Source organism: Ceratosolen solmsi, unplaced genomic scaffold (genome assembly GCF_000503995.2).
Source record: "Ceratosolen solmsi marchali unplaced genomic scaffold, CerSol_1.0 scaffold10, whole genome shotgun sequence".
Classification (NCBI taxonomy): domain Eukaryota; kingdom Metazoa; phylum Arthropoda; class Insecta; order Hymenoptera; family Agaonidae; genus Ceratosolen; species Ceratosolen solmsi.
This window is the reverse complement of record NW_011948412.1, coordinates 20,334,800-20,353,994: the sequence shown is the minus strand read 5'-3', so window position 1 is coordinate 20,353,994 and position 19,195 is coordinate 20,334,800. Positions and strand designations below refer to the sequence as shown.

General features: G+C 24.8%; 2 protein-coding genes across 2 annotated transcripts; both read right to left on the bottom strand.

Annotated features, from left to right (window-relative positions):
* Positions 1 to 231: 231 nt before the first annotated feature.
* On the bottom strand, positions 232 to 3,013 carry LOC105361849 (multidrug resistance-associated protein 5-like). Its single transcript, XM_011499134.1, has 6 exons — positions 2,889 to 3,013; positions 2,457 to 2,733; positions 1,789 to 1,954; positions 1,500 to 1,680; positions 1,226 to 1,412; positions 232 to 525 (listed from the first exon to the last, which is right to left on the bottom strand). Exons 2-6 carry the CDS (start codon positions 2,520 to 2,522, stop codon positions 268 to 270), a joined length of 858 nt encoding a protein of 285 aa, XP_011497436.1. The 5' UTR covers positions 2,523 to 2,733; positions 2,889 to 3,013; the 3' UTR covers positions 232 to 267.
* Positions 3,014 to 3,611: 598 nt separating this feature from the next.
* On the bottom strand, positions 3,612 to 8,668 carry LOC105365859 (multidrug resistance-associated protein 9-like). The gene is made up of 11 exons (XM_011504124.1): positions 8,663 to 8,668; positions 8,360 to 8,590; positions 6,994 to 7,141; positions 6,773 to 6,921; positions 6,517 to 6,627; positions 6,305 to 6,447; positions 5,655 to 6,110; positions 4,863 to 4,989; positions 4,481 to 4,629; positions 4,063 to 4,351; positions 3,612 to 3,878 (listed from the first exon to the last, which is right to left on the bottom strand). The coding sequence occupies exons 1-11, from the start codon at positions 8,666 to 8,668 to the stop codon at positions 3,612 to 3,614; spliced, it is 2,076 nt and encodes a 691-aa protein (XP_011502426.1).
* Between the last annotated feature and the right edge of the window lie 10,527 nt (positions 8,669 to 19,195).

Here is a 19,195-nt window from a genome sequence, read left to right as displayed (position 1 = left end):
ATAACAACTAAATAATAATAGTAATTATTGTATATTATTCAAAATTAATAGTAAAACGCAATATTAATTAATAGCAATATGAAATGAAAAACTTTACATTTTTTAATTCCTATTTGAAAATATATACTACCATTTTTACTATCTATCTATCTATCTATATATACATATATATTTATACATATATATGTATAAATATATATATATATAATACATAAATTTATTAACTATTTGGTTGCTTCCTAACTAGATCTAAAGTATACTTGTATTTCAAGTCCCTTCGACAGTCTCCCCGTCTCTCCACATTTTTCTCAAGTTTGAAGCTTGATTATTCATTAGCGTCGATGGGTTATCAAATTCTAGAACCCGACCATTGTCCATTACCAAAATCCGATTACACGGTAATACCGTACTCAAATAATGGGCGACTATAAGGACAGTTATGCTTGAGAATTCTTTATCGAGGATTTGATGAATCAACCCCATTGCTTTCGGTTCACTCGTAGTGTTCTCTTCTAACAGAACAATCTGTAAAAATTGTTTACGCGTGATAACGACTCAAAAATATTAGTTTTTTTGTCATATGTATGATTAGCTTTTAAGTAATTTATTAATAATAATACAATATTACATTTATTAAATTAATTATTTATAAATTTATTAAATTAATAGATGACATTCAGTTTTCATTTTCTTTGAATTTAAAATAATAAGGAATTAAAAGAATCAAATTTTTATATATGAGTGTAACATTTTCAAATACGAGTGAACTGATAATATTCTACTTGAAATTATTGCACAAATCGTTTATATTTATAATAAATTACAATTTATGATCAACTATTATATTTGATATCATAATATATAATGAATGGCAAAAATTTCGGAGATATCTTTTTAACTGAAGTTTTTCGTACTTTTATGAATATGCTGGTCAATTCCGTATTGAAATATTCCGTAGTGTAACACAAACATTTTCAATTATTAGCCAATCTATTAATGCGGATATTTACATACAAGATACATAAATGTAGAAATATATGTACTTTAAATAAAAAAATTGTCAACATGTTCCGTAAATGTTTTACATTTATTCTGAGAAGGAATCATGGTAACTATCAATAAATAGTAGTTTCTCTAACCGGTAGTATTTGTTGTATGTAATAATGCATGAAATATATTTCATTAACATAGCATTGAACAAAATTATATTTGATAATAATCTCACTTTTTTATGATGGAGAAGAGCTTTTGCAAGAAAAAACAATTGTTTTTCACATATACTGAAGGTCTTCCCAACAATTAGATAATGAAGTTGGGAAGCTATTAATGATACTTTATCTTTCAAATGTACTTTCTCTAAAGCACTCCAAATTTCTGCATCTGTATATCGTGTTTTTGGATCTAAGAAAAATCTGTATATAAAGTAATAAATTAATAATTTCATAACATTTAACATTTTTGTATTTATTAAATAAATATGTATGTAAGCTTTTTCTTACCTGATTGTACCAAAAAATATTGGATTTTGAGGTACGGTAAATAACTGATTTCTCAAATGTTTGATATCAATTTGTGATATATCAATTGAATCAACATATATTTTACCATCATTTAATTCACATAATCTGTACATTATATCAATCAACGAAGTCTTGCAAATATCTGTTTTAGACAGTATCCCTGAAATATGTATTATTCTCTTTTTGAGTCTAAGGCACATTTAGAGGAGACGCTAATTTAAAATACTAATATGAAGTTTAATTTTTCTTAAATCATTTATTTGTTTACCTATTTTTTCCGAATTATTAATTGTAAATGAAATATTATCAAAAATGAGATCTGTTTTATCCTTATATTTCAACTGCACTTTATCAAATTGAATTAACCCCGTTGTTGGCCATTTATAGTCGGGAATTATAGCTTGAATTCTATTACTGTTTTCAAAAGAAAGTGTCTGAAATTATTGTATAAAAATGCATCATTAATTTTGTTTTTTTGTTTTACTGATATATGATAACATTTGAATATTTATTTTCAATTTATATTTTATTATCTTGAGTTTTAATTAATGTTACATATCCAAATTACCATAATATTCTACGTTTTCTAAAGTATTATATTATAATTTATGACATTATAATAAAGTTTTTAAATATAATGGCAGATGATCGACTACATGAATAACTGAAGTGATGAATTTCAATTTCAATTCTATCTTTCTTCAATATTTTATGATATTTCTAGTTTTACTTTGATTTTCATAGAAATACAAAAATATGCATAAAAAATAACAAACAAAATAACATTTATTATTACATTAGGTTTCTATTATATTTAAGTCTTCATTTTTGTAATAGTATTTTAACTATATATATATATATATATATATATATATAGTCATAATAAAAATTCTTGTTGAATGGACATTATTGAAAGATAATATTTTATATACTTACATGAAGGTAGTCATATATATTTTGCACACTTGCGAAGTAACGTTTTGCTTTGAAAATATATTTCATACTTATTTGAATAATGCTTGGTATTTGTATTACATATATAAATGTCAATCCGGCAATGCCAGGTGATACATTATCTTTTAAAACGACGATGCAATTTGCAGCAACGAATAAGCAAGCTGTCGTAAGAACTTGTAGTCTTATAGAAAACCACTTCGCAGAAATATTTTTGAAAAATCGGCAAGCATTATTTCGATCAATGAAATCTTGAAATCTAAATAAAAATAATATATTGTATTAGAAATATTTTTGCAATTCTGGAGTAATTATTTGTTCATTACTATATAAATTTCGTTAAAAATGTCTACCGGTAATTTTTCAATAGCACATTTATATTTTATTAAGACTATGTAAATAAAAAGTGTTTACTTGCTCAATACATCATTTTCTTTTTTAAATGTGCGAATTGTAGTGAGGCCTTGAAGACTATTACGAAGAAATTTATAATATGGCAGTCGTTGTGTCTTTTCTAAGCGTTTTATGTTTCCTTCAGCAATGCTTTGGAAAATAGAGAATTTTTTATATATTAGTAAATTTTATGTAAACTTTCAGAACTTGAATTTTCAACATTTAATTTTACAAATTACTATTAAAAAAAAAATTTTAAATAAACTTTAAATTAATTTTGTAGAAAATCTAATATTGAAATTCAATAGAAATTCATAAAATTATTTTTAATATTATTTAATGAATAAAATCAATAATATGATTGAATAACGATATAATTTAACGCAACATATAGTATGTTTCTTTATTAGCATATTTTATTAAAATTCTTTTTAATAATTTGTTTGAAAAATATATTTAGAATTAAAATAGATTATTAATTATTAAATTTAATAATAAAAAAATTAGATATCTTTTAATTACTGAATACGATATAATATAATACCTGAATATTTTGCCAATAAAGAAAATGAAAACACTCGTAAATACTATGTAATTAGTAAACCACGGAATTGTACTAATCAAAATAAAGAAATTGAAAATTACTATAACTATATTCGAGAAAGTTATATCCAATTTTGGTGGTATTAATAGACTGACTGGAACAAATGTAGTATTATAGATATAGAATAACTTACAAATAATTCAGTACAAAATCTTACCATTGTTTAAATCAACTAAAAAGACTTTCTTCATTTTTTTCAATGTTGTAACATCGAAAATATTTATAGGTGCATTTATTAACTTATTTAAGAGAGCAGTGTGAAATTTATCTGCAATTTTATTCCCTACATATTGCATTATAAAAGCTTTTAGTAAACATCCTAATATTATGAAGAAAAAACAGGATCCACACCAACTTTTCGAGGATTCAAAATTGTTTTTTTTAACTCCCTGTACTAGAATATTTTCCTAACATATGATAAATATTTTTAATAAATTATGACATGTATTGAAATGTATAATAATCGCTATTCTATCGTATTAATAAATTATATCTAAAGTGTATACAAACAACAATTTTATTTTACTACTCGTAGCTTATCACGAAAACAAAAAAAATTGTCTTTACGCAAAGTAGGAAGGAATTACTCACCGACTTAATGGTCTCAATGTACCAGATAAGTCTTAATAGAGTAATAAGTCCGATTGCCGTAAAAGCAATATACGTTAGTATAAGAAGAATTAGCATGAATAAACCACCAAAAGATTTTATGTAACTATAATACGTCATTGTCATTATTTTTTTCTCTCCTAATTCATTTTCATTTATTGCATAATAAGATTCATCTTCAGATTCAAGTTCAATTTTCCAACAATCAGCAATCGATAATTCTTTATCATTTTTCACGTTTGATGAATTATTTTTTTGAAATTTACAAGATCTGAAATTAAAAATAATTAACATATTATAAAAATATAATTTTTCCTTAAACTATGAATTATTGCCAATTGGTATCCCTTTATGAATATGAAGTTTAATATGAAAAAGTATAAAATATAATGATCCTTACTCATCGGAATAATCACCTTCTGCGTCAATAATTGCTGATTTAACTAACGAAGCGTATTCTCTACCTAAGCGCATCAATTCCTTGTGTCTTCCATGCTCTGCTATTTTCCCATCACGCATGATATACATGTAATCACATCGATTTATATACTGTAAAATAAGAATAGGTAATGCGAAAATTCAAAACATATTCCACGACGAAAATTCAGTTGAATTAATAATTACAAAGTGTTTTAGATTTTATATATGAAATGACATTTTAAGGCGAATTGCGAATTATAACTAAGCATTCGATTTCTTCCATACGAATTGAATTATCTATAGAAAAATCGAAATAGTTATGTTTTAAAGCATTTTTTAGTAAAATTTAATAATTAACGCACCTTCAGCTCACAGGTGACAAAAATAATAGTTTTTTCAGCGAGAGCTCTTATAATAAGATTTTCAAATATCTCTTCAGCAACCGTATCTTCCATACAACGTAATGGATCATCCAAAAAGTATATATCCCTGATTAAAAAAATAAACAGAACTAAAGCAAATTAGTTTGAAAGTGACATTTGCAGCTAGCGGCAGTTGTGCCTCTAATAAGAATTATCCTTATATTTTTTTTCTGCGTTTATAAGATTTTAATTGATTAGATTTCATATTAGTCAGAATGTATGTCAAGAGTATTCTTATTTTATACACACACACGCACGCAAACGCGCGCGAGCACACACACATATTATATCCATAAAATTTTTTCAAAATAATATTGTCGCTTAGATAGCGTTTATAATTTATCTTTTTTAAATTCTTTATAATTTTTAATTTACTTTATTTTTACTATATTTTTAGATATAGTCTTAAGTTAAATAAATTTTGAAAAAAATGAATTTTATAATATGTGAGTATTTGGATTTTAATAACTAATATTATTACTAAGATATTTCTAGTAATATACTAGTAATAATAGATACTGCATTATACTTTAAAAAATATTTTCATTTAAAAATTCTCTATAAGCCAATTGAGGAGCTAAATATATTGTGGTCGATCACTTATTAACGTAGACGAACACGAAAGAAATATCGTATTCCTCCGAATATAATAACTTCATAATAATAAACAATCTCTAAATGTAAGGCAACTCATAACATATACGCGTGAAATGTTCCGTGGAATTTACTTACCGATCAGCATAAAATGCTCTAGCAAGTGCGATTTTCTGCTTTAGGATCTCCGAAATCTTATTGTCACTGTCACTTATCTTGTACTTGTCACCACCAACCAACTCTTTTACGTCTTGTCTAAGCTTACAAACGATTTGGGCCTCGTAGTAGCGCTTTGCGTCATAGCCCTCGCCAAAGAGGATATTTTCTCCGAGTGTAGCCTGGGTGAGCCAAGGTCGCTGACCCACGTAAGCGCAACTTCCCTGCCTCATTAACTGGCCTGAAGTCATTCTCATCTGGCCGAGAGCAGCCAACAGTAAAGATGACTTTCCACACTTTGGTGGTCCATACACACCGATCAACTGACCCTTCCGAGCTTTAAAGGTTATATTAAATAAAACCTCGACGCGTTTCGAAGCGAAGATCGAGCTGGTTAGATGTTGTTTCTCTTCACTGCTGACCAACTTACTCTCGTATCTGAAAATTGTATCATTACATTGAATTGCTATACCTATGGAAGTAGATTTTAAAAATATGTATTTGTAATTTCTATGCATTTAATAGCAATTTATATTATTCTACATAAAATCATGGAAAAACGATGCTCGTGTAGTCATTGATGGTAATAATTTAAATGCTAATTAATGACTTATAATTGTAAAATTACTTACTTAGTTTCGACTACCATTGCAGCCTGATAATTTTCTTTCTTGTAAATATCGTAAGCAAAGGATGCATTAATTATCATCACTGCTTGTGATGATTCGAATGGCTTTAATATGTGATTACTGGTGTCTTCGAGTAGCAATCCAGCCTATTTGATAATATTTGTTTGATCATGTAATTATTTTAATTAAAAAATATTATTAATTAGAACAATTACCTTTATTCTATTCAATGTTAATACAGCTTGTTTAATATGATATAGTGACTTTCTCGTAGATATAAAACTATCATTCATTTGTACAATAAAAACAATGCATATTGGAAAAGCCTGTAAAGAGTTCCGTAGGAATAAGATTTTCATAAGATTTTGTCTTCTAAATAAAATTTTTATATGAATATTTAACTTTTGTAGCCAAAAATATAAATGTTTGGTAACTAATGTATTATTGTACTTTTTAATATAGAACACTTACTTCAGAAGTTGTTAAATGTTGACTCATTAAAAAATGTATAAAAAATGTTGCGATAATTGCAATGAATGGGATAATGTAATTCATAGATGCAGTAAGACTATTCAAGTATGTTGCTTTGAATAACCATTTACTTTCTCTATTTCGAATATCTAAAATAAATATCAAATGAAGCCTAATCTAATTATAAATATTAAATATATAATTACTTATAAGTAATTTACTTGTAATATTTTCAATAAAATGATCTTCCCATCCATTTATCTTTACGAGTTTAATAGAGTTTATTGTTTCAATTGTTTTCAGCATCCTAGATTTCGTAAAATCATTAGCAATTTCTGTACAATAATTTTCTACGTATGTAAACGGATTCTGCAAAAAATATAGATATTTATGACGATATTTTATATCTAATACGAGATTTAATATCAACAAATATTTTTTACACAGAAATTAATCTATCTATCCATCACTTCATTACATATGTTATATATAAAATGATAAATTAGAACTAATCGTATCATTTTAATCGTAAAACAAATATCCTGATTGATGCACGTCTTTAAGAATTCATTAATGTTATACAATTGTATAATGCTCTGTATATTCTTTTTATATATCAAATAAATAATAACACATTATTACCTGTATTAAATATAATAGTAAGAATATAATAAGTCCTATTAAAGCTAAAGGGTTTAGACATATTGAAATATAGATAGCAGCGCACAAAGTTACCACCGGGCCATTGACTATGGATGTTCCAAAATTAACAGCATCATAAATTTTACGACCATCGTTTAATAATATATTCATAAGCTGAAATTTCAACAAAATATAATAATGACAACAAAGTACAATAACTCTTGAATACATAAAATTATAAGAAATACATTTTTTATTTTCATTTATAAATTAAGATAGAATTATTATACTATTAAAAATATAATAGCCATATCATTTTTTACTTAATTTAAGCGACAAAAAAATTTGCTGTAACTATATAATTTTTAATAATACTATTCTTAAATTTAGACTGACTTTATAACTATGAAATTATAATTCATTAGTTTTAATCTCAATTTCTCTAGCTTTATATCATCTATTAAAAATTGTTACTTCTATTATATAAACATTAAAGTTTTAATTTAAAAAGTATTTAAAATTATTTTTCTAGAATTAAAGGGATGTAATTTATACATCAAAGTATAAAAAATCATCCACTGCTTTTTTATAAATAAAGTCTAAAGTACATAATATTCTTAAATTTCTAATCAATCTATATAATTCTCAAAATATTCTATAGAAATTAGACTATTTTTATATAATGCCTAATAATCATTTGCTTTCATATTAGAGGTTTATCTTTATAAAATACTATTACTCTTTAAATATTTTACTGAAATTTATTATGTTGCACTAAATTATGATTAAATTTCTTTCCTTTTAACATAATTTAATTTAATTTAATTTAATTAACTAATGAACTGAAGATTTTGAAAAAATACTACATATAATATAATTATTCCAAATACTATGACATTTATTTTTAAAATAATTGATTTTTATTATTGTCATTTATACATGTACCTCGTTCATATTCTTATATGCAACATTAGAATGTATAATTTTTTTTAATAACAGACTCAAACAAGCCGCTTTCAAACGCAATGCTGTTCTTTGATTCATAATATCACTCCAAGTACAAAGAATCGTTTGAAGTAGATCAAATCCAACCACGTAAATAGTCCATTGAATTCCACTCAAAATATGCTTTTCAGAATGTTCACTATATTCCAACAATTTTTGTAGCAATAATGTCTATAAATAAAAAATAATTTCAATTTTCGTATTTCTTACATGAAGTAATACTAATCTCGATGCCCTAATTACTGTCATCGTGTTCTGTGCACAGTACTTTAAATCAATGATATTTATTAAACTCTGCCAAAATATATATTTATATTTAGAAAATTATAAATTTAAATGTCTGGGTGCATTGTTATAGTCATCTCACTGATTTTAAACTAATATCTTTCATTTTTAGAAATATTCCTAGTGTACTAGTGAATTCAAAATTAAATTTATATTAATTTTTAATTTAAATTTAAAAAAAAATTTTTTTAACTTTTGTAATATATACATATTAACATATTAAAATACGGAATTTAACTAAAGTGAAAACTAACTTACTGCTTGAAATGCAAATTTAATTATAAATAATTTTCTAACTATAAATAAATTATTAGATTAATTAGAATATGGTATTCTGAGTATATTTTAGAAACTTTAGTGCATTATTTAAAAGTTCGTAATATTTTACTGACAAGCTTCTTCATCAAAGTATATAGTCCCAAATCTAATGAAGGGTAAAAATATCAAATAAGATTTAAATATTTATATGTATAAAAATGCTAAGATAAAGTATTTCTGGTTGAAATTGGTTCTTTCATTTAAATATATTAGGAAATTATTATTAATACATTTGATAAATATTAATAAAAAATTGTTTTGGAAAGATCTGTTTTGCACTCTAATCTACGATATATTAATACAAAAATATTGTATTATAAGAATTAAAATTTAGATTGATAATTTTATTATCATTATATTTTTTTAAAAAGTAATCTACTAAATGTCAATAATTTACCAGTCGTTGCGTAAATCGTAATATTGACATATTTCTACATTCATATATATAATTGAAATATAGGCACTAAATTTTTATTATTAATGTTATTAATTATTTCAAATATTATGAACAATTGAAATAAATTTTAGATAATAACACTGAAATGTATATTATTTAAAAATAAATTTAAACAAGTTATTATACATTTTAAATGTATGTTATTCAAAGGAGTTTTCCTAATTTTCTTAAAAATAATGTGTCATCGTTAGAAAATAAAAACTAAATCAACTCACGTAAAGCACGAACCGCAATATTTGTGAACATGCATTAAAAATACAGGAAACGATAATCCGTATTCTTACAAATTTCCATCCTGCGAGTACTAATGAAGCTGATGTCGGTCCTCGCTGTCTTAATTCTTCATTCCATAAATTTTCAAATCTAAATTTTGATAATTTCATTGTTATTATTACAACTGGTAACATTTCTTTTTGAAAATATTATACTTATATGAAAATAAATTGATCGATTATCTTAAATTAAAAATATTGTATTCAGTATTTATGAACGACTCTAGTAAAAAACATTTATAATTATAACTAAGATGTTGTATATTATAATTAGAGTCAATTCTATATTAATAAAGTTTTTAATAATATTTCATATATGCATTATTTGTATTTTATATTTATTTTTAATTTTTTTATTGTTAATTAATAAAAAAAAAGCGTTATAAAGAATTTGCTGATATTCCAATGTATAATTAGATTCAAATTTAAAGCTGAATATGCAGAATATTTTACTGATAATAATTAATAATTAATAATTTACGAAGAATTAACTTCTATTATATATAATTTCATAGATACATTTCTTTTTTATAACCTACAAATATACATACTTTCGTATGTTACACGAACAGCTGTCCAATGGCGAAATTGCCGGTATATTTAATAAAGATATTCCACTGCGATAAGCTTTCCATAAACTTTTTGTTATCCATGATGAGTATACGTAAGAAAAAAAATTAGTTTTATCTATACTCATTCTTTAATTCCACTCCAAGATTATTAATTTATAGTAAGTCTAGTAAGGTATTAATGAGGGATTTTTCATAAATTTCAAATGATCAAGGGGTACATTATAAGCATTTTATTCAATTTCGAATAAATTTTTAAAGTGTTCATAGACACAGTTATTTTATCAATATTATAATATGCAATTTCACGTTTCTTCACTATATAACAATTAAAAAACGAAAAAATTCTTTATCAAAAATAACTATGCACTATCACATTCAAGTAAACGTTTTAATATACTTTTTGCACATGAATAAAATTGTTGAGCTTGTTTTAATATCGTATTTGTTCGCATATTCTCAATAATTTTTCACAATCTCGTACACAGAATCATCTTCTTCGATTGAGCAACATCACATGCCTTATAGTTATTTACAATTACAGTCGCATTTACTTTGATATATGCTGGTGCAACTTCGAAACTCACTAAACAATGTCTGATAAGATTATTAATATGAATTTTTCATTTGCCACGCGTTTCTAGTGATATACTACAAGTACGATACTTGATAAGCGTTGAGATGTCTCATTGGTTTTATGAGATAAGATAGGTTTTCCAAATTATTTTAGTAAATTTTAGTAAAGCTGATAATATACAACATAATGTACATTTCTAGTACATGTATCTATAACAGAATATATTCTTTTAGCAAATGATGAGTTACCTAGATAGATAGAATTTTTTTATATATAGATACATACACGCAGTTTTACATATAGCTTACTATGTAAATATTCATAAATATTTATTTGCATAAATAAACTTTGTTACAATTATTTATCTGTTAACCATTGGGAGACTATTAAATATAATATACTTTTATTAAAATAATAATGATAATAAAAAATAAAAATTTATTACAAGATCAAATTATTTATATCTTCATATGTATATCTTAAATACCTTATCACAAGTGACTTGAATAAATTTTTCATTTTAATTTATAAAGATTAAAAAATATTTTAATTTAGTTATTAACTCCATGCTAGTAGACTTTTTCAGTCATAGTTTTAACTAGATTATACACATTTTATCGAAGAATTCTATATTTCAAATCTGCTATAGTGTTATTTTCATATAAATTGTATAAAATATTTTTTTAGAAAATAGTTTCTAAAACTTTAAAAATATATTAACTTTTTTTCAAAATTACAGGTATTACAATTATATTTGAAATTTCGACAATATCATGAAACCAATAGTTATCTTTAATATTTAAATATTTATTAATGAATGATTATACAATAGTCAAATTATCATTTGATATGTATTTATAATACATATGCATGTATATTAATCCATTATACTTAATAGACATGCACGTATATACATTTACACGAATTTCTTAGTTATTTATTTAGTAATTTATAGTTTGATATATTAAACTTAATGAATTTAATAAAATTAACTTCATATTATGTCTTATCATATGTCGTATTATTATTTTTTAAATCTAATTTCAGTTTAACAATTGTATCAAAATGATAATTATTTATATTTAATGGTTCAGTTAATCTTATAAATATATCTACCAAATTTCCCAATCTGGTTGGAATGTTTTATATTACAGTAATCATAGTGATAATTTAATATAAATCATGTATGCCCTTTTAATTCTTATATCCGTTATATAATATTAAGTTACGATTTAATTTAATAATTTGTGTTTTTTTCATAATAAAGTTTAATATGTATAATACTCAGGTAATTTTAGTCAATTGAAAGGAGAATCCATTAAATTAAAGAAATATATAACATGTGATGGGGAACATCAATTAATGCGATTGAACGATGTAATTTACTAAATCGAATAGTTTTTCCCTATTATATATATGTTCAGCTGAAATAATTGGTAGAAGTAATTCATTGTATAAATTACCTTTCGCAATCTAATTAACAAAATATTTAAAAATTAACTATTATCTCATTAATTATTCGATATATATATATGATCGTTCTATAATAATAGCCGTCAGTATAACTGTAGTGTAATACTGTACTGTAATACTGTAGTATACTGTAGTGTAATGAATATCTTTACATTAGCATGTCATCTGTGATTGATGTTAATCATATTACCAGACGTTTCCAAGCATATTTAGTTTCAATTTCTCTTTTTATAACAACACACAGATTCATTCATATATGTTTAAACATATTTATCTTTCTACACGTTTAATTTTTATATTTAACGTTAGAAAGCTTCCTGTCAATAATGACTTAAATATAATCTTAAATTCATTCATATTATATTGAGGGTATATATATTTATTCGAGATTATCATTATAGTTAAGGTATTTTATTAATTAAAATGATATTAAAGTCTCCAGTGTTAATTTCATCTGTCTACTGACTATTAGAAATCTAAATTTCCTTGCTTCAGAGAGAATTTCCTTGATAAAAATTCAAGTTTCCGTGCGTATTTCCTAGATGGAGGTACAATGTCCAAAGGTGTGTGAAATTAAAAAATAGATATGTGCTAGCCGGGAACCCTCTTAACGCGTGGGACGATAAAAAATAATGAAAGTAGTATAAAAAGCTCCTGAGGGAATAAAAGGATGAATGTGGCAGGCGGACTCTTTTAAAGAAACGTCACCTCGAGGCTTCATCCACAGAAATACGCTTTGCTCTCTTTTTGCCTCTGTCGGCTTGCGACGCAGTTGAACGCCCGTGTATAAATTTTCAGCAATAGGCCTTCCGTTCAGACTTGGCGTGTAATAAATGGCGTTCCATGGTCAAAGAAATCGTGACCATTTTACAGCTGGAATCCTTCCACCATCGTATAACTGCCATTGACATTTACATTCTATAAGTATTGCATAAAGTTCAAGGAAATTCAATATTTCGCTTACAAGACAAGCAGTACAATTAATATTTAGTTTTATAGAGCTATTTTCAGCTGGAAATATCTAAGACTTAATGCTTTATTGAGATAAAGTATATGAATTTTTCAAAGTGGTAGTGACTAAGGAAATGAATCAGATTGATAAAATGTATAGTTGATGTTAGTGGAAAACTAGTTTTAAAGAACATTTATGTAACTAAATATTTGTTAATATTATTAATAATAATATATTTACTTTCTTAAAATGAAATTTCATTTGGTTTATTGTAGAAATATACGTAACAAACATATTTAAAAAATATACACCAGCTGTTTGTAATTTTTTTTGTTAAATTTATTTTTCTTAACGTTTGAATATAATGTTTTATTTCTGCAATAATTATTCTGGATTATAATTTGTATGCATAAATTCATATATATTTTCAATTCATCAATGGAATTAATAATTCAAAATTTGTAGTGCATTGAGATAGCAAATATTAGTACATGGAAATTTTGGTAAGTGTGTTTGTATAACCGAATAGCAAGATGCAGAAATTCACACACGCATAATTCCGCTCGTTTATTCGATCTATTATTTATCAGCTATTATTGTGCAGAGCTCCCAGGGAAGGAGATGTACGTAGTAAAAATAGAGTATAAATGAATGTAGAAGGAAGAAGTTTTGGTACATAAACATTGAGAGTTAATAAGAAAGTATGAGAGGGATAGAGTTATTGATAATTTTGCTAGTACTAATGCAAATGGTGCTTGTAGACTCGCATTATGTCATTCGCTCTCGCTGTGCTCGAGAGAATGGATGAATTTTCTGTTCGCTCACAATTTACAATGTTGTACTTTTAGTGCGCCAGCACTACGAGACTAATGGTTCTTTATGGTTCGATTGTTTCCTAATATTCCATTTATGAGAAATTTTCTCGAGTATTGCAAAGCATAATAACAAATATAGCGGTTTTACTATACCTTCACCCACTCTCTCTCTCTCTCTTTCTCTCTCTCTCTCTCTCTCTCTCTCTCTCTCTCTCTCTATTCCTCAAGTATTTTGACATAATAATGATACTGTTCTGATTCTGCCTCTTCCCATCTGGTCATAATAACGATATAGTTTCCAAAAAAGAGATTTGCAATATTTGTACATTTTTGTAACATTGCTTATTTTTTAAATTTTTATATGATAGAGAATATGCATATAAAAATTATTGCAATGTAATTTAATTTATGATAAATTTTGTCCTCCAGTAATTATAACTAAAGTTGTTTGACTTGTGTAAAGTGTATATAATGGTTATTGACTTGTAATGGTAATCTGAATGTATTGAATATTAACTATAAAATGGATATTAACTATAAACTGGATTTCAATTTGAGCCTAATAAAGATTAATATAATATAATATAATATAATATATAATATAATAAAGAGTAATCTAATATTCTTGGGGTTATCCCATCGGTGAAGTAATTTTGTACTGACTTTCTTTCCAGAATTTTAAGGTTTTTCATTTCATTTTTCTGCGTTCCTTAGTGCGAAAAATAACAATATTCATATTGATCCTTCCATTTACCCCTGCGGTTTTCAAAACTATAACGTGGGTGGTATTTATCGAATCATTTCATGACGTATACCTAGATATCTTTAGTTTATGTACAAAAACAGTTTCATTGCTTTTTAGAGTTGAGATTGCAAAAAAAGTCAAGGGTAAATGCGAATAAATTTTGTATTAAAACGTCGATAATTATTATAATTTTTTTTTTAAGTATTCTTTTAATTAAAATCGTTTTCTATGTAATATATTTATAGATGTTACATGAAAATTTTTGTTTTTAATTACGATATCATTTTATGTTTCGATATTATATCGTTTATTTATGGTATTATTTTATTTTTGAGTGCAACGATTAAGAAATTGTAAAGTGTATTCAATTTTATATCTTCATTTTCAACTATTATATTTAGCATATAGTATATATTTTTAATGTAGCGTTACCTTTTAAAATTTCAAATATAAACGTACGCATATGAAACACAGACCTTATCGATGAGTTGAAAACAGAAAAGAGAAGAGAAGTGTACGAGAGGATAAAATGAGCGAAACCATAGCATCGTTGGTAAACTTGAATTTTTTTCCAACGTATAAATTAAGTTGTATTAAAGGTATTTAAAGAGAATATAGACGATAGTCGAACTATAGAAGTACTATGAAAACTTAATCTCTTCGTTTCAAGGTTCCGGCTACGACTATTTTCGTTATTTCTATATGGCAAAAGTAGTTAGCTCTGTTAAGCCGTTGCTTCTATCTTAAGTAATTGTAGTTACTACAAAATTTCTAATAATTCAAAATTTATTCTACTTATTTTTATAGTGCAATTACCTTAAGTTTAAATAATTTATATTGAAATAATATAATCCTTCTTTTTTCATTATTTTAAGACAATTTTTAAAAAATAGCAATACATTGTGAGAATATAGTGTCATATATATTAAACCAATGCAATTATATATAATGAAAAGTATAACTAATTTTTAACAAATTAAATTTATCATTTATAAGATGAATAAAAATTTAAATATAATAAAAAAATTAATTCAAATGAAACAAAAAATTGTAATTAAGCTTCATTTTAACTTGGTACGATATTGAAGGATTATAATTATAATTAAATTAGTTGGATTTTTAAATAAATTTCGTATTTTTGTAAAGCAACGAGATATATAATTTCATAAATGACTAATTAATAAAAGAAGAAACTAAAACAGAAAAGAAAGATACAATTTATTTTGCGCGTTCGTTTTGTGACCGTTTTCATTAGCTCTTATCAAATGGTGCCGTGAAACATAACAGAGAGAAATATAAACGATTCTCTTGGAAAATTTTTAAGGAAAGAAATAAAAAGATAAGAACAGAGAAAAAGAAAAGCTTAGCGGACTTTTTAAGAGCTCGTATACATACATACGCCCGAGCTAGCCACGAGTAACTCGTTTGCTTTATTAATTTATCTTTTTTTCTTTATCCTTCTCCTTTCTTTCTACCTCTCTATGTTATTGAAAACATAATTAACATTATATATAGAGAAAAAGAGCGAATGGATGCGAAGAGAAGGGCAACCATTCAATAGCGATGACAGACGAAAAACGATGAATTGTAAAATACAAAGAACAGAAGAATGACATATCTAGAAAAGGGATTAAAATATAAAGTTCATCGATAGTCAAATTTATTGTAAATATGTGTCTATAGTTAAATTAATCACGAATAAACAATATACATAAGCTGATATTTAAAAAATTGTATATCAAGTTATTTCTATATTTATATTTGTAAAAAGACTCGTTTTTATGCAAAGTTTTTTTCTAAGTAAATAACTTTAAAATAGTTGCTAATAAATATAAAATAGATCATCTCCTTAAAATAATATACATATATGATAATAATCTTTCACATAACTTCTTCAGATAAATACTACGAAAAATAATACAAGGGAAATAATAAAGTTGTCATTTTATAAATATCAAAATTAATAGAAAACCTTATATAAAAAATTTAGCTTAAATGTGTTGAAATAAATAAGCATTTTTCATAACACATATAAAACATTAATTAAAAGCTTACGACTCCATTGTTTTTTCTTTTGCTCTTTTTGTCCCGACCGCTTATGTTGGCTCTAAACTACTATAGTAGTTTTATGAATATGTTTATAATTGAACATTATGTTTTTGCTTTTTTTTTGAATTTATGAAAAATTTCCGTTAAATATGAATTTATCAAATATTGGCATGATCATTTATCTACCTATTCCTTCATTAAATGAACATCAAATTGCACTTAAGTTTTAATGAAATTTATTGGACATAAATTGAATAATTAGAAGAAAAACTGTGATTGATTCATCAATAAAATTTTTTCTCTTGTTTGAATTTGCAATTGATAGGGCACATATGGACATTATAAATTTCTGCAAACAAAAAAAGAATTGTCATGTAGTCACAGATGCCATTAATCAATTTATATTAACATGTCCATGGAGTTTCAGTTATAACCTACACGAAGTGCACATAGATCAACTACAGATTTTAGAAACACTTATCCAGAATCGATTAACAATAGTAGATCTTATGATGTGAATTATGCTAATGTATAAATACTTAAGTATATCCTCATAATGCTATGTTTTAATAATGTTAATTATGTTTTCATTAAAGCGTAAATTTATAATTTGATTTCTTTATTTTTAATTGAAAATTATATGTGAATAATGCATATAATCTATATCAAACTTTTTACATAACTATTATGAACTTTTTAATGTGTATTGAATAAAATAATGATGAGATTACTTTTAAAAATACTTTTAACAATATATTTTGGTGTCATCAATACAGATAATATTTTTTTTATATAGAAGTAGAATAAAACACAGGTTCATTTTTACATTAAAGATGATTTGAAATTCAATTGTTAAATATAATTTATTAAAAGTATTAAATATTTAAGCGTCTCTGATTGTACTTTATGAGGATATGAGTATCGAAACTTGTATTTAAAAAATTTAGTTAACTCAGAATCGTTCAGAATGAACGCGATTAAATGCTTTGTATTTTCGATTCTTTCCAATATATTGCCGTCTTAATTATAGAAATACTAAAGGGCGCTCATACATACAAAATAATCTTCGGAGAAAAAGAAATTCAGCTTTCCTTGCTCTAATTTCCAATGCACAACAATCCAAAAGCGAGAACAGAGCAATTGGTCAAATGTTGGAAAATGTCGGTGATTTCATTAAGAAACAATGTGAGAAATGAGGGGATTAACGATTTGAGGTTTGAAATACATATTTATGCATATTCTTGTTTGTTCCTCACTTCGTTTAGTTATTCGATAATGTCTCTACGGCTTTTTCAGACTCATTTCGCCAACAGCCAAAGCGTTAACTTTCTATGATTCGGCTAATAGTTTATATAATAAATTGTAGCTCTAATAAAATTTGAAATGCTTTACTTTATTTTATTTCATTTTCTCATGCATTGCACTTTATTCACTTCATTTTCTATTACTATTTTCTAAAATACTTCTACTGATATATATTGAAAAGTTACAACGCTAGTGCATTTAACTTTGTTGTAAAATAAAAATTAACGTCCTGGAAAAGAGGAAATTTTGGAAAAAAATTTGTATATGGATTTAAATGTTGTGAACTACTTCAATTTTCTTTCAAAACTTCAACTGTTATAATCAGTTTGAAAGTATTAATAAAGGAATTCATAGCTCAGTTTTATTTGTCTACGATACGATCATAATTACTCCAAGGTAATACCTGGAAGTTCACATTGATTTATATTTTATTTGAATAAATTTTTTGTAAATGTTAAGATGGACATGGTATAATTATTTATTTTAACTTTCATCCGAAAATATTACGTATTTCCGTACATTTTCAAAATATCTCATACTTAGTCTATCTGTCAGTAAACATACTGTGAATAATTATATTGTTAAATATATCTATAATAAATATGTAATATAAAACATATGTATATTAAATACTTATAGTTAGAAATAATATTACGATATACGCCCAACGTTTCAAAAAAGAATCTAAAGTTAAACGGATATTCATTCGATATAAATGCAAAGATTACTAAATTTTTTTTTTAATTTACATACAAATAGCTATTATTTTATAGCTGTTATAACTTCATTGTTTTTTAAATCATAATTTAAAAATAAAAATTCCACTTCCAAAATAGTTAAATAATTTTTTAAAACGTAATGTAATTAAGATTGATAAAAATACTCGAGCGGCATTTTAATTATATTAATTCACGTATATTGAATTGCATATAACCTAATCAATTTAAAAAAAGTAGATT